This window comes from Aedes albopictus, chromosome 1 (genome assembly GCF_035046485.1).
Source record: "Aedes albopictus strain Foshan chromosome 1, AalbF5, whole genome shotgun sequence".
Lineage (NCBI taxonomy): Eukaryota > Metazoa > Arthropoda > Insecta > Diptera > Culicidae > Aedes > Aedes albopictus.
The window spans coordinates 262,873,455-262,890,525 of NC_085136.1; the positions used below are offsets into that span (position 1 = coordinate 262,873,455).

Below are 17,071 nucleotides of genomic sequence, written 5' to 3' on the forward strand. Positions count from 1 at the left end.
ATGCATTCCAAAGGGATACCTGGAGGAATCTCTGAAGGATTTTTTGCTGAAATCATTATAGAAAACCCTGCAAGAATCTATGAAAATCTAGAAAAAAAAAAGTTTTATAAATTTGCTAAGAATCCTCAAAGGAATCGCTGGCGGGGTATCTACCTTGAAGTAATCGTGTAAAAATTGTAAGGAAGTAAAAAATGAAAAAAAAAATACATTCTAAAATAGTTTTTTTGAGAATATCTTTAGAAGAATGCTTCGATGAAGGATCGTCTGTCACGATGGTCGAGGAGAACTTGATGGCCAAGTTGGGTATCACCGGGAGTCCAGCGCCACTCTGTCTACGGTGGACGGCCAACACATGTCGAACGGAGAAAAATTCTCAGATCGTGTCGATTACCATATCCGGCGAAGATAAGCAGCAAAGGTACAAACTAGTTGGAGCTCAAACGGTTGAATCTCTCAATTTGCCGCGGCAAAGCTTCCATTACGACGAGGCTGTTAAACGTTTCGAATATCTGAAGAATCTCCCGTTGAGAAGCTACGAGAATGCTACACCCAGGATTCTGATTGGAGTCGACAACCTACAGCTCGCCGTTCCCTTGAAAGTCCGCGAAGGAGATCGATCCGGCCCCGTTGCAGCAAAGACCAGACTTGGATGGTGTGTCTACGGCCAACAGAAGGAAGGAGATAAGGGTGCCTACTGTTTTCATGTCTGTGAATGCACCCCCAACGAGGCACTCCATGAGTCGGTGAAGCGGTTTTTTGCAGTAGAGGAAGCAGGATCTTCAAAACCCATCCTTTCGGTGGAAGACCAGCGAGCCCAGCAGCTTCTGCAGAGTACGACGCGAAGAGTTGGTGAACGATACGAGACAGGACTACTGTGGCGGACGGACTACGTGGAACTGCCGGACAGCTATCCCATGGCGGTCAGTAGGATGAAATGTTTGGAACGGCGTATGGACAAGGATCCGAGTCTGAAACTGAAAATTCTCCAGAAGGTGCAGGAGTATGTGGATAAGGGATACGCCCACGTAGCAACAGAAGACGAGATAGCCAGTGCTGACCCGAGGAGAGTCTGGTTTCTTCCATTGGGAGCTGTCACAAATCCCAAAAAACCGTCTAAAGTGCGCATCATCTGGGACGCAGCAGCAAAGGTCGATGGATCGTCGTTGAACAGTCATCTTTTGAAGGGACCAGACCAGCTTACTGCACTCCCCTCGGTACTTTTCCGCTTTCGACAGTTTGGCATAGCGGTAAGTGCCGACATACAAGAGATGTTTCATCAAATAAAGATAAAATCAGAAGATAAACATGCTCAAAGATTTCTTTTCCGGTTCGATACTGACCAACCTCCTTCGCAATACGTTATGGACGTAACTACTTTTGGAGCCACTTGTTCACCGGCCTCAGCGCAGTTCGTTAAGAACTTAAACGCCAAAGAACATTCCCATCAGTATCCTCGGGCATCCCAGCGTATAGTCGACAACCATTATGTCGATGACTACTTGGACAGTTTTGAAGATGAGGATGAAGCCAAGCAGATCACAGAGGAAGTTCGTACAGTCCATCGCAACGGCGGATTCAACCTGCGGAACTGGAATTCCAACAGTGGTGCTGTCCTGGAGTTTCTCGACGAGCCAGCAGTAACAAGTGACAAGAACATCAATTTAGTCAACAAGGAGCAAACTGAACGGGTTCTGGGGATGCTGTGGGCAACGAAATCCGACGAATTACGGTTCGCCACTCAAATGAGCGAGGAGGTCAACGATCTGATAGGAACCTCTACACGCCCCACGAAACGTCAAGTTCTGCGCTGTGTAATGACGTTTTTTGATCCCCTAGGACTGCTCGCAACGTTCCTCATCCATGGAAAGGTATTAATACAGGAACTGTGGCGAACAGGGATCGACTGGGACGAGAAAATTGGAGACGACCAGTTCAATCGGTGGAGAGACTGGATACGCATGATCCAGTTTATAGATACGATCCGCACTCCGAGATGTTACTTTGATTCGGCAACGAGACAAACCTACGAGGACGCTCAGATACACGTTTTCGTTGACGCGAGTCCTGCTGCATACTGCTGCGTGGTATACATTCGTGTAACAGACCAAGAAGGGTACGGACATTGCTCGTTAGCAGCTGCAAAGGCAAAGGTGGCACCACTGAAGCCCATGTCTATACCTAGACTAGAACTGCAGGGATGTGTCCTCGGTTCAAGAATGCTGAAATTCGTTCAAGAAAACCACTCCATCGCCTTCACAAAACGATTTTTGTGGACGGATAGCACAACAGCTCTTTCGTGGATCAATTCGGATGCAAGCAATTATCGACCCTTTGTGGCTCATCGGGTGGTAGAGATCCAGGATTCTACAAACAGTGATGAATGGAAATACGTGCCGTCCTCATGCAACCCAGCTGACGAGGGGACCAAGTGGGGCAAGGGACCTTACTTTCACTCCGAGAGCCAATGGTTTGTTGGCCCCCAGTTTCTCACATACCCTGAAGAACACTGGCCGAGAACTCCTTCAATATCTGTTCAAGAGAGGGAAGAACTGCGCAAACCAGTGATGAACCATGTGTCCGTAGAACCCCTCATCAAATTCGAAAGGTTTTCAAAATGGGAGAAGCTTCAACGAACCGTGGCATACGTGTTGCGGTTTCTACACAACCTTAAGCCGCATCAAATTAAAGCAGTTGGAGAGTTTCACCAGCAGGAACTGCAAGCGGCAGAAGCAGTTATTATTCGACAAGAGCAGTGGACGTCGTTTCCGGAGGAAATGGCGACCCTTACCCAAAGGCAGAAGAATAGTCTACAAACGATTTCGAAGGCAAGCAAGCTGTATCAACTAGTACCGGCGTTGGATGAACAAGGAGTTATGCGCCAAAACGGGCGTATCGGAGCAGCTAAGAATGTGTCGTACAATATGCGGTATCCGGTGATCCTTCCAAAGAACGGTGTGGTCACTATGTTAATAGTTGACAAATACCACAGAGCCTACAAGCACGCGAATCCAGAAACGGTTGTCAACGAAATCCGCCAGAACTTCGAAATTCCAAGACTTCGATCGATCGTTCGACGATATGGACGCCATTGTCAGTACTGCAAACTTCGAAAAGCAATACCATCGATCCCTCCAATGGCTCCTCTACCAGCAGCGCGCCTTGCTGCTTATTGTCGACCGTTCAGCTACGTTGGACTGGACTATTTTGGCCCTCTGTTGGTCAAGCAGGGACGGGCAAACGTAAAACGATGGATAGCACTTTTTACTTGCCTTACCGTGCGTGCTGTCCATCTAGAGGTTGTAAGCAGCCTGACGACCTCATCCTGTGTTTCGGCGGTACGAAGATTCATCGGACGACGGGGAGCACCAGTAGAGTTCTATAGCGACAACGGGACGAACTTTCAAGGTGCGGAAAGGCTTCTACGGGGACAAATTGAGCGGGGATTGTCATCGACCTTTACTAGTGCACAAACGAAGTGGCTGTTCATTCCTCCAGGTGCACCGCACATGGGCGGCGCCTGGGAGAGAATGGTGCAGTCTGTGAAAGCTGCCATGGGTGAAGCTTACGGGGACGGGAAGCTTGACGAAGAAGGACTATGGACTCTGGTAGTTGAGGCTGAGAGCATGGTCAATTCCCGGCCGTTGACGTACCTGCCGCTCGACGCCGAAGAGTCGGAGGCATTAACTCCCAATCATTTTCTGCTTGGGAGCTCCAGTGGAATAAAAGAACCAAGCCATGACATACTTGATCAACCACGCGACCTTCAGAGGACGTTTCTCGATATTCAGGACCAACTGAACTCCTTCTGGAAGCGCTGGTTGCGCGAATACCTGCCAGTCATTCGAAGGCAACCGAAGTGGTTCGATGAAGCAGTTAGGGAGATCAAAGAGGGAGACTTGGTTCTGATCACCGAAGATGGGAAACGAAGCGGATGGACCCGAGGTCGGGTCAAAAGCGTTATTCACGGACAAGATGGGAAGATACGTCAAGCAATACTGCGCACTGCTAATGGATATTTGCGAAGACCAGTGACGAAGATAGCCTTGCTAGATGTTGGGAGAATTAGTGCAGTCTTACCCGATGGGAAGATGCACCCGGCGGAGGATGTTACCGCAAGTCTATTACACCAGTGCCGAAAGGGTGAAGACCAACAGCGGACAATAGATGACAGCCGTCATCGAGAGCGCTATTGTTACGCTGTCACCGATCGTTGTACATGAGGAAGAAATTGATGTGTCAATGCTGAACGGCATGGTTGTGATTCGGTAGTTAAGAATTTCATCATAAATCGTTTATTTTCAATATATTGCATACTACTCGAATTGTAAGATCCTTGAATTTGTTATCCTAAAATTTGCTCATAGCTAATACTTTGTTCCAATAGAATCTGCCGTTGCAACGCACTATATGCACCGAATTGTTGTAATAAGCTAACCCTATTCGTAAACCAAGAAGCACTAAATTGTGAGTTTAATTTGGTAAATTATTATTTGCATTACTTATACTATGACTATTTGTAGCTTTGAAGCGGAATAAACACAGCTGTCAAATCTTAGTGCGAGGGTTTTCATTACCGCAACACTGATCGTTTGAAAGAAATTCTTGCAAGAAAATTTAATGGAAAAAAATATTAATGGAGAGTTTCCACGGAAAAACTGCTAATTCTTAAACTCTCAATACACTGGAACCTCTTTTTGTGCACATGGCTGGGGCTGCATTAATTAAAAATGTGCATAAATTAAAAAAGACATAAAAAGAGGGAAATGTATGCATAAATTGAGTTTGAGCTTTGACGAGGGAATCTAGTTTGCGAGAATACCCAGTCAACCAGTGATCGCATAAGATGTTGCATAAGATGATTAAGTGGAGGCGATATGCGTACATTTTACATGCGCCTAAATGGATCTAGTTAGTCTAGTGATTGAGGCTACGGATCGCCAATCCGGAGACGACGGGTTTGATTCCCGTTCCGGTCGGGAAAATTTATACGACTTCCTGGGCATAGCGTATTATTGTACTTGCCGCACAATGTACTAATTCATGCAATGACAGGCAAAGAAAGCCTTTCAATTGACCATCTTCGTGCATTAGGGTCATCATGACACCTAACGTGCACAACGTCAGCGGGGTGAGCGTCAGCTAATGCACGAAAAAGGTTAATAACTGTGGAAGGAGCGGACCTGGTTGGATGGTTAGAACACGTTACTATCACGCCGAGGACCTGGGATCGAATCCCACTCCCGACCAACTCACAAAATGTGAGTTTATCCTTCGGAAGGGAAATAAAGCGTGGGTCCCGAGATGAACTAGTCCACGGCTGAAAATCCCGTTGATACAGATAAAAAAATAACTTGAGAAGTGCTCTAAGAACGCAAGTTGAAGAGAGGCAGACCAAGTTCCAATGCGAACGACGAGCCATAAAGAAGAAGAAATTAAAAGTGCATGAAAATAACATGCACAAAAAGAGGTTTTAGTGTATTCAATATTCAATAAAGGGGGCGCTGAAATTTGGAAACCTTGAGGAACCAGCACTGATACTACTACCATGACAGGCTAGTTCAGGCTTATACATTATTTTATAAGTATTGGATGGAGCGGGGACATAAACACTCTAGTTCGAAAACTTCTGTAAATTGGGCCGTCATCTCCTCAGTTGATGCAATCCGTCCTCCCCCTCCCTTTTCAATGCCTAGCTCACGTAGAGTCTATAAATTTCGTCTCACGTTACTGGTGATTCACCTGCTTGGCCTTCTATTCTGTGCCTTAAACAATTCCAATGGAATGCTTATAGAATCTGGATTCAGGAGATACGAATTATTCTATTATTAGAATTGCTCTTTGGGGATTTGCTACCGAAATAATAATCAAACAAAGTGCATTTCGCCTAAACAAAAACGTAAGTGGTGCCTTACGACAGGATTGTCCGGCTTAATGGAGAAGGTAATGAGAGCTTCTACCCCATCAGCCGAGACCGGAGAATTGCCATTAGTTTTGAGTTGTAGCTCTCACATTCCCTAGAGTGCACCATACCATCAACAACTAGGTACAAAAAGTGAATCGACTTTGTTCGAGTAAAATTGTACGTAGGCAGATATTTCTGTATGCCGTTATCGAAGATTATGCAAAGCTTTCTTCACCCGAATTGGATTTGGCTCATATTTTCGTGCTACTGCGTCACTCACATACCCCTACATACAGCGTTGGTACCCTTTCGTGCGCTCTGAGCTGCCTTGGCTGGTAGGATTACCCAAAATATGGCGCCCGTTATCCTTCGTCCTCGCTCGAAAGCACGTGGCACTAAACCACACTGGAAAACGACCCTATAAAACTCGGAGTGACGACGGACGCCGCCACCGGGTGGCAGCAGGCACCATTTCAGCGTTTTACACCGGCTTTAGCCGTAAACAGTCACAAGGCGGCGCATTTCGTGGTTTGTTTCAATTTCGTACTAATCTAGGCTCAACCCACTCGGTGCGGCGATGAAGTCTCGCGTCCCACGAGAAAGCAAAGAGCCCCATTCATTTGTCGTCGTCATTGTGTCAAGTGGGCTGTCGTTAGTTTGAACGTACGTACACTCAGTCGAAAATCTCGCCGAGTAGGTACTACGGGGCCGCGTAATGTAACAGGGGAAAATAAAAATCCCATTTGTCAGTAAGCCTGTGTGATTTTTGATGGCAACAATATTGCTCAAAGTGTACCGAATTTTGAACGGCAGGGTTTGACTGCCTTCTTGGCTATGATTTTCCGGTGCACAGTGAGCGAGAACGAACTTTACATTGAATGAAAATTTTACCGGATTTACGAGTTCAAGACCGGCCGCGTCAACGGTCGGTCGACAACGGACCAGATCTTCGAATGCAAGGCGGCATCAGGTATCAGTAGGTCGGCTCCAGAGGCACGTTCTCCTCCATTTGGGAAATTTGAGCCATTTTAAGGGTCTTCAAGGGTTTTTGTGAGACCCCCTGAAGAGCCCCTAAGTACTCCGGGTACCTCCCGGAATTTCCTTTGATTCCCTTGAATCACCCCTAAGACACTCTAAAACGCCTCCGAAATCCCTGGAACGCTTCTAAGCCCCCCGAAGCGCCCCAGAGACCCCATGGATCACCCAGGAACCCTTTGAGACCAGTTATGATCTTGTACCGACTTTTGAAACCCTTTGAGACGCCTGAGATCATCTGATACCCCCAGAAATGCCCCAGAGAGGACCCGAATACCCCCTTAGACGTGCTTGAGTCTGATATCCCCTGAAATACTCATGGGACCCCCTTGAAGCGCCACTGAGATCTCCTGGTACACCGCCGAAATCCTATGAGACCCTCTGAAACGCCCTCCTCTAAAACTCTCCCTGACCGCCGTTACCATAGTTACCGTTGTTACGTTGTTTCTTATGCAAAATACACTAAAAACCTCCATTTATGTACATGGCTGGGGGTGCATAAATTAAAAAGGTGCATACATTAAATAAAAAGGCATAAAATGAGGAAGATTTGTGCATAAATTAGGTTTGGGCATCAATGAGGGCATCAAGTTAGTGAGAACAGGCCTTGCTCGTGGGCATTTGAGGTGCAGCTAAGGGGGTTTCCATAAAGTTCCCACAGAGCCCGGAAAAGGGGGTTCCAAGGGGCTCCAGGGGCGTTTCAGGGGATTTGAGGTGCCTTTTAACCTTTCAGGACGCGCGCCATCATGAAATTGCACCGCGCTCGCGCTGTATACGATGAGCGAGGTTTTTTGGCAGTGTTGAACTTTTTACAACGGCGCGCGTCCTGAAGGTTAAGGGCGTTCTGTCAGGTTTTAATGGCGTTTTCATGGGATTACGGGAAATTCAGGGGTATTTCAATAAAATTTAGGGAGTTTCAGGGACGTTTCAAGGTGCTTTAAGGGCAATCCAGGGGATCTCAGGAGCCTCTAAAAGGCGTTACAAGGGGTTTTATGGGCGTTTTACGGCATTTCAGAATAATTTCAGAGAATTTCTGGGGGTTTCAGGAGCTTAGAGATTTTAGGGGCGTATGATAGCATTTTAGGGGCGTTTCGAAGTATTCAGTTCAGGGTCGTATCAGGGGATAAATCAAATAGCATTACAGTAAATCCTCTGCATCTTGCTGAAACTCCTCAAAGATCCCCCTAAAACCCTCTCGGACCTCATGTAACACACATGAGATGCTCAGAAACTCCCTAAAACTCCTTCGTAATGCTTTCGTAACGCTTTCGTAACGCTTCTGAATCCTGCAGAAAACGCTCTGAAACATTCTGAAATGCCTCCAAAATACCCCTTAAACCCCGTTGGACCCCATGTAACGCACTTGAGACGCTTCGAAACCCCTGAAAACTTCGTAACGCTTCCGCAACTCCTCTGAATCCCACCGGAAATGCTCTGAAACTTCCTGAAATGCTTCAAAAATCCCCCTTAAACCCCTCGGAACCCATGTAGCGCACCTGAGACGCTCCGAGATTACCGAAAACTCCTCCGTAACGCTTCCGCAACGCCTCTGAATCTCGCCGAAAATGCTCTGAAAGTTCCTGACATACCTCCAAAATTCCCCTCAACCCCGTCGGACCCCATGTAATGCACCTGAGACGCTTCGAAACACCCGAAAACTTCTTCGTAACGCTGCCGTAACGCCTCTGAATTCCGCCAAAAATGCTCTAAAACTTACTGAAATGCCTCCAAAATCCATCTAAAATCCCCTCGGGCCATATGTAACGCATCTGAACCACCAAAAACACTTGCCTAACGCCTACAAATCCCTCTAAGATCCACTTGGACCCCATGTAACGCACGTGAGACCCTCGGAAACACCCAAAAACGTACCTGTAACGCCTCCAAACCCCGTCGAAAATCCTCTGAAACTCTCAGCTAAACTTTCGAAACCCCCTCAGACCCCTCAGACCCCCGAGATCTCATGGTACTCCGCGGAAACCACTTGGGACTCCCTGTAACTCCCCTGTGACTCCCCTGTGACCATTTGCTCACCCCTATAAACACCTACTGGCCGCCGTTGCAATAGTTGCCGTCATTATTAAATATTCTTATGCATTGCGCAATATTGGTTCTGAGAAGCTTTCCCTATTTTTATGCAGGGCAAAAAAAAGGTGCATAAATTGAAAGTGCATTAAAATTACATGCATAAATTAAGATTTTAGTGTATTAGTTTTGAGCTGTTCTGAGTATAGCACTCAAAGTATTTTTAGGGAAGTTTTAGGGAATGCTCAAGAGCGCTTAAGTTGATTAGAAGCCTGGTTATAAGAGTTTTCAAATGGTTTCAATGGCGTTACTGAGGGGTTTTAAGAGATTTCAGGGAATACTCGCAAGCTGACAGCTCCTCAAGGAATCTGCGACGCTGTTGCCGTTTAAATCTAGTGTCCCCGGCACGTTTTTACGTAAGCTTTACCATTTTCGTACCCCTCACGTCAGATACCGCAGTATCCGTTTATAGCCATCCAATTAGCCTAATGTCCGATGTTGAGCATTGAGCAACGAATTGAAGTACTCCGAGTAGCTCTCGGAATATAACATCTTTCATCTTATACTTCTCTTCTACATTTGCAGGACATATTACTTCGTGAGCCGCTCGCTGGTTCACATCGAGGGGTGTAGAAGTGGCGCTAGTGCCAAATGTCTCGACCTCATCCTGTTCTCCACTATGCCAATTGCGTGAGTTGCTGTCAGTTCCACTTCCTCTATATACTCGCCGTATACCACGAGGGTAATATCATCGGTGAAGCCGACCAGCTTTACGCCCGGTGGAAGTTTGAGCCTCAATACGTCATCATACGCCGCGTACCATAGTACTGGGCCCAAGATGGACCCCTGAGGTACCCCTGCGGTGAGGTTATAGCTCCTCTCGCCTTTCTCGATGTCATAGATTAACACCCTATGCTGGAAGTAGCTATCCAGTATCCGGCATAGGCTAACCGGGACTCCTAGGTGGTGTATTGCGCACTCGATAGCGACCCAGCTGACGCTGTTGAACGCATTCTCAACGTCCAGCGTGACGACCGCGCAATAGCGGATTCCTGTTCGCTTCTTTTGGAGCGCTATCTCGGCCGTTTTGGTTATAGCCCTAATAGCGTCCATTATCGATCGACCCTTCCGGAAGCCGAACTGATTATCCGAGAGGCGGGAGTCATCGGGTTTCTTGGTATAGACTATCAGCCTCGACAGAATGATCCGTTCCAACAGTTTTCCGGCGGTGTCCAGCGGACAGATAGGTCTGTATGCCGACGGCTCGCCAGGTGGCTTCCCGGGTTTGGGCAGTAGCACCAATCTTTGCCTTTTCCACCTCTCCGGAAATTCACCTCTGTCTAGGCACATCTGCATAGCCATTCTGAACATATCAGGGCTAGTCTCAATGGCCGTCTTGATGGCTAATGCCGGGATACCGTCCGGACCCGGAGCCTTGTTCAACTTAAGGACAGACTTGTTATAATCCCAAAATGGCCACCACAATGGCCGACTTTGGCACCTACTCACGATTTTGAGGGCACACATCTCTTCGTAAACAAAACCAGCGCACCTGATCTTCTTATTTTAAGCTTATCACAAGTGAGCAAGAACAGAATAATAAAATGCTTTGTTGTGTGAAGCTTGCTTCTTGAGATTTGTGCGTTTGAAGTTTTGATGCACTGTTGAAGCGGGATGTCGAGACGTTTGTCCTTAAGCGAAGTACTTGGTCTATCGCCCACCTGGGAGGGGCATAACAACTGCAGTAGTACACCCCGTTGATCTTCGCTATTGCGAAGCCCTCGTGCGACGTGGAAATTATTTCCTGGACCGGAAAACGATCGGTTGTACAGATCGCAGCTAGCTTAGCCTTATCCGCTACCCAGTTTCCGTTATCGGTAGGAATGCGGTATGGGTCCAATAGTAGGGCGATGTCTGTACTTGACTCCGAGACTGACTGCCACAGCAACTGTTGTGCGGCTTCACAGTGGTTCAGGTTTAGTTGTGTAAACTGCATTATCATTTGGAACTTCGACCTCCCCGCGTGCCTTGACATTTAGGCCCGCCCACCGATCATGTGACCCTTGTTCGCCGTGAAAATCTTTTATTTTGGTGCAGAGTTGCACTCCCTGCTCCGCACTTCCTGCAGAGCTTTTCTTTTTCTTTGTTCGGAACATAAACCACTGCGACCAAAATTTCATCTATTGTGGTATATCCCGTGTCCTTTGTATAGTGCATGTCGTATTACTTTATCGCCATTGAGAAGTTATAAAGTATTCGGTTTTGTTACAGTAGTCATTTACAACTTAATCGCAAGGGAGGATTTTGATTGATAGGTTCCGCTTTGAACACGTTCCTTTTTCAGTCAAAATCGGATCCACTAACGATAAAGTCAAGAAATGATACCGATATTGACCATGCCTCGTAACCCTAGTCCTTACTGTTTCAAACTAGTGAACACCGAATAAAAGATTAGGAATACTAATCCATTTGTCCTTGTTTCAAGATCTATCTCGGCCACACCTAAAACCGAGACCTATCACTTTCAACAAGGTGTGAAATGTAATAAGGACCAAAGTGTTTTCCTTTGATTACTAAGTTATGCTGTTCCACTAGTTGAAATCGGAATCAGTTCGGTTTGGTAGATCTTTCTCCGCAACGCAACCCAAAAAGGTGATCTACCCACGCTACTGGCTCCGTTAAAGATCGAGCATATTTTAAACCTCCTCAACCATTCATCCCTCAGCACGGGTCGCCTGTCACCTTGGATTGGGGTTACCTGTTTGGTAGACTTTTACCCCCGGAACAGGTGGTCCGTAGTGCTATTCTAAGCCGGCAGCTACACGGGCAGAGTTCACTCCGGTCTGGGCTTTTGCACGCCCAGGACTTATGCCCTTAATCTAAGCACTTGAAGCACGCCACTGGCGGCTCGTATATGGTGAGCGGGCACACTGACCAAGCTACCTTGATCTTACCGACTGCAATCGCCTTGTTCGCGTCCCCTAGGGGAAGTTTGAACGCGACAATCTGCGCGCCAGCCGGACTCTTACGCGGCAGATCCATGTACTTGGTACATCTATGTAACACTGCTGTTTGAGTACGGCTGCGAGCTCCTCTGCGTCGGTAATCTCGTCCAGAATTTTACACTGGAGAGTTGCCTCCGCCGTTAGGGCTCTTACCTGCACCTTTTCGCCAAGTACCTCTTGGGCTAGTGCTTTGTAGGAAGTACATTTGGCTATCCGTTTGGGTGGACTGCTCTTCCCTGCTCGCATCAGCAGTACTTCGCTCTTCTACCAGGAGGTCGTACTCCTTCTTGGCCAGAGCCAGTGAACTGCGGAGCTTCAGCAGGCCCTGTTTCAGGTCCTTGCTGATGATAGTACGCCCGCTCGTGTAGCCGATCAGCTCGTCCAGCTGTTCGGCAACTATAAACATCTTTGGTAGCCCGCTCCTGTTGCGGTTCAGCGCCCGCGTGAGGTCCGGCAGCGGTCATCGATGCTTCTTCCGTCGGCGATGTACCGCTTCGTGCACCGCTTGCTCCACTTGAACTTCCTGCCGCTGGCTCGCTGATGGATGCACCAGCCCCCCGGAGTGGCGATCTAGCCAAGCGCGAACGGGTTCAACACCGCTCCCTCAGTTACTTCACACTCGACCACGTTGTTACAGTTGTTGAACTTCGAAGTCATGTCTGTTAGGACCCCTTAGAGCCGCTATCCCTCACTGCAAGTGATGTAGTCGCCAAGGATCCTGGTGGTTATCAATGCAAGCTGGGAGGCCACCCGAGGGATGACCCAGGCCATTATGGGGACAGAGCTCAGAGCTGGATTAGCGCTTATCAGGAGTGTTCATCTGAACCTGGGCTGCAAAACGATGAGTCGATAAGGAGAGCGTCCAACATAGCTCTGGTCCTCACAAGTTCCTACCTCATACTTCCACGGGTCAAGCGATGACAAAGACCGCCAGCTAAGAGTTGTGTGCTTAGCTGGTAGTGCAGCCTGGGCACTGTTGTCCTTCTGACTTCAGCTAGATTGAGGAGGTACGACCCGAGTCGTCCCAGTGTTGGTTGGGACGTTAAACAGAACTGGCACGATGGCCCTTCGGCAAGACAGGAGTGTTGGCGTAGGCCCAATAAGCCCTGGAATTGCAAGTCACTAGGTTTCGCTGGATGTAACAGGATTATCTACGAAGAACTACATCCCCGCAACTTCGACATCGTGGCGTTGCAGGATTTTTGTTGGACTGGACAGAAAGTGTGGAAAAGCGGGCATCGAGCGGCTACCTTCTACCAAAGCTGTGGCCCCCACAATGAACTGGGAACAGGATTCATAGTGTTGGGCAAGATGCGACAACGTGTGATCGGGTGGCAGCCGATCAACGCAAGGATGTGCATGTTAAGAGTTAGAGGCCTTTTCTTCAACTACAGCATCATTAACGTCCACTGCCCACACGAAGGGAGACCTGATGACGAGAAAGAAGCGTTCTACGCGCGGTTAGAGCAAACATACGATGGTTGCTCACCGCGTGACGTGAAAATCGTTGTCGGCGACATGAACGCGCAGGTAGGAAGGGAGGAAATGTAACGACCGGTAATCGGACGAAACAGCCTGCCTGCAGAGCAAACATACGATGGTTGCTCACCGCGTGACGTGAAAATCGTTGTCGGCGACATGAACGCGCAGGTAGGAAGGGAGGAAATGTAACGACCGGTAATCGGACGAAACAGCCTGCACGCCGTATCGAATGATAACGGCCAGCGATGCGTAAACTTAGCAGCCTCCCGTGGTATGGTAGTCTGAAGCACCTTCTTCCCCCGCAAAGATATTCACAAAACCACCTGGAGATCACCCGACCATCAAACAGAAAGCCAAATCGACCACGTTCTAATCGACGGTAAATTCTTCTCGGATATAACCAATGTCCGCATATACCGCAGTGCGAAAATAGATTCGGATCACTACTTAGTCGCTGTATGCATGCGCTCAAAACTTTCGACAGTTATCACCACGCGTCGAAGTCGAACGCCGCGGCTCAACATCGAGCAGCTGCGTAATGTAGAAGTGGCTCAAGACTACGCGCATCAGTTAACAGTGGCCCTACCAACCAACGAAAGAGCAGCTTGGCGCAGCTACACTTGAAGATGGCTGGAGGGACATCCGATCCGCCATTAGTAGTCCCTCGGCTACAGCACTAGGCTTCGCGACTCCGAATCATAAAAACGACTGGTACGACGGCGAATGTGAACAGTTAAAAAACGAGAAGAATGCAGCATAGGCGAGAATGCTGCAACACCGTACGAGAGCGAATTAGGCACGTTACAGACAGGCGCGGAACAGGCAGAACTCATTCTTCCGGATGAAGAAGCGCCAGCAGGAAGAACGAGATCGCGAAGCGATGGAAGAGCTGTACCGCGCTAAGCATACACGAAAGTTCTACGGGAAGCTGAACCGCTCCCGCAGAGGCTTTGTGCCACAAGCCGACATGTGCCGAGATAATCACGGGAAATTCTTAGGAGCGAGCGTGAGGTGGTCGAAAGGTGGCGGCAGCATTACGATGAGCACCTTAATGGCGACGTTGCAAGTAACGAAGATGGCGTGGTAACAGATCTAGGAGTATGTGCACAAGACGAAAGACTTCCGGCCCCTGACCCCCCAAGAGATTGAAGAGGAAGTTGGCCGGTTGAAAAACAACAAAGCCGCTGGGGCAGATCAACTACCAAGCGAGCTTCTAAAATACGATGGAGAAGCACTGGTGAGAGCACTACACTGGGTCATTACTAAGATTTGGGAGGAGGAAGTATTACCGAAGGAATGGATGGAAGGTATCGTGTGTCCCATCTACAAAAAGGGCGACAAGTTGGATTACGGGAACAACCGCGTGATCACACTACTGAGCTCTGCCTACAAGATACTCTCTCAAATTTTATGCCGCCGTCTATCACCGATTGCAAGAGAGTTCGTGGGACAATGTCAGGCTGGATTTATGGGTGAACGCGCTACAACGGACCAGATGTTCGCCATCCGCCAGGTGTTGCAGAAATGCCGCGAATACAACGTACCCACACATCACTTGTTCATCGATTTCAAATCGGCGTATGATACAATCGATCGAGAACAGCTATGGCAGATTATGCACGAATACGGATTCCCGCATAAACTGATACGGTTGATCATGGCGACGATGTATCGAGTGATGTACGTAGTTCGAGTATCAGGCACACTCTCGAGTCCCTTCGAATCTCGCAGAGGGTTACGGCAAGGTGATGGTCTTTCGTGCTTGCTGTTCAACATTGCTTTAGAGGGTGTAATTAGGAGAGTGGGGATAAACACGAGTGGAACGATTTTCGCGAAGTCAGTTCAGCTGCTTGGTTTCGCTGATGATATTGATATTATTGCTCGTGAATTTGAGACGATGGCGGAAACGTACATCCGACTAAAGAGTGAAGCCAGACGAATCGGATTAGTCATTCATGTGTCGAAGACAAAGTACATGATGGCAAAGGGCTCCAGGGAGGAATCAGCTCGCGCCACCCCGAATTTATATCGACGGTGATGAAATCGAGGCGGTTGAAGTATTCGTGTAATTGGGCTCATTGGTGACCGCCGACAACGACACCAGCAGAGAAATTCAGAGTCATCCGACCGGTGCAAGAAGACGTGGTGCGCAGCGAGCTAGGTGGATCGACCAAGTGGAGGACGATCTGCGGACCCTACGCAGAGTGCAAAACTGGAGACAAACAGCCATGGACCGAGTGGAATGGAGACGGCTACTATGTACAGCAGAGGCCACCCCGGCCTTAGCCGGATTGGTAAGGTAAGTAAGCGATATTGGGATAATTCCATATTCTAAATTTGCATGCCAAACTGAGCCGAAATCCAAATTTTCATCAATTTTGGTGCCCAGGAACCTATTTAAATATCTATTTGAAGTTTGTATGGGAGCGATTTGTCGAATCAACCCACGTAGCATTTTGTACTGGGCGGAGCTGTCAAACAGTTGCCTAGCTGTCAAAAGGTGATTTCCAAAAATCTCTTTGAAATTGATTTTAGGTATCAAAATAAAGTTCTAAAAATCCGAAAAAAAAATCATAGTGGCTCAGAAAAAGGTACTGTTTCGTATAAAATCAAAAAATGAATACATTTTCCAAAATTTAAAAACCCAATTTTAAAGGATCTGTCACTTTTCCGCGCTGAAAATATTCCGCTCTATTATTCCGTAAGGAAAAGTAACGCTTCTCATATACTTAGAGAAATTGTCAACAGTACTTGCGAAAAAGGAGGAATTCTACTAGAGCGCTCTACTTGGGAACAGGAAACTTAGCTTTACTTTTGTTGTATTTTTAATAACTCAGATCTGGTTTACCCGAGCAGAAGAAAATAACAAGTGAATAACATATCAAGGTATTTATCTTAAATACTACCATACCTTGATATGTCCTTCATTTGGTGGTAATAAGAGGCAAAATAACAAAAATGAATACCAAAATTTTGTATAAATAACACCTATAAAATAACAAGTCTTGTTATTTCAATAATAAATGCATACCTAAAATTTCAAGTGCTCAAAATTATTGAATAACAAACTAATAACATTTCATGTTATTAAATGTTTCACTTGTACGATGACTTCATAATGTAATAACAAATCTTGTTTTTCGGTTATTTTCTCTGCTAAACCAACAAATACTACATCAATACCAAACTGTGCTCTAATACCTCCAACTATTATTGTGATGTTCTCATAACATTTCGTAGAATAACTCAGCAATAACAATTTCAGGTATTAGAGCAAATGTTGCTCTTCGCATGGTATTTGTAAGGTATGCCCTTCTACTCGGGTATCATTTTCTGTTTTTTTGTGATTAATCAATCATGATTATTAATCAATGAGTCAATTTTAATCATTAATCATAATCACTAATCACAGATAAAACCTAATTTAATCATTAAACATCCCAATTAGGAGCTGAAAAGCAGCGAGTTCCAAAACCTTGGAGTGTTGATACCATTGAAAAGTGTTCCGAGCGAGTGGTGGAGTTGGAAAGAAATCCGGTGTTTGAGCAGTGGTGAGCGGAAGCGGGAGAGAGGAAGCAACCAAGAAGCTTTTGGTACGGCAAAGGAGCGAAACGACCGTAGG

The 17,071-nt window shown here is 47.1% G+C and overlaps 1 protein-coding gene across 1 annotated transcript; it reads left to right on the top strand.

Moving 5' to 3' along the window:
* Window positions 1-253: 253 nt before the first annotated feature.
* LOC134285611 (uncharacterized) lies at window positions 254-4,571 on the top strand. Its single transcript, XM_062846719.1, has 2 exons — window positions 254-4,324; window positions 4,385-4,571. Exon 1 carries the CDS (start codon window positions 273-275, stop codon window positions 4,218-4,220), a length of 3,948 nt encoding a protein of 1,315 aa, XP_062702703.1. The 5' UTR covers window positions 254-272; the 3' UTR covers window positions 4,221-4,324; window positions 4,385-4,571.
* Window positions 4,572-17,071: the final 12,500 nt, after the last annotated feature.

What these genes read in the sequence shown, in the direction of transcription:
- LOC134285611 (XM_062846719.1), top strand. Translation starts at nt 273, where the DNA reads ATGGTCGAGGAGAACTTGATGGCCAAGTTGGGTATCACCGGGAGTCCA.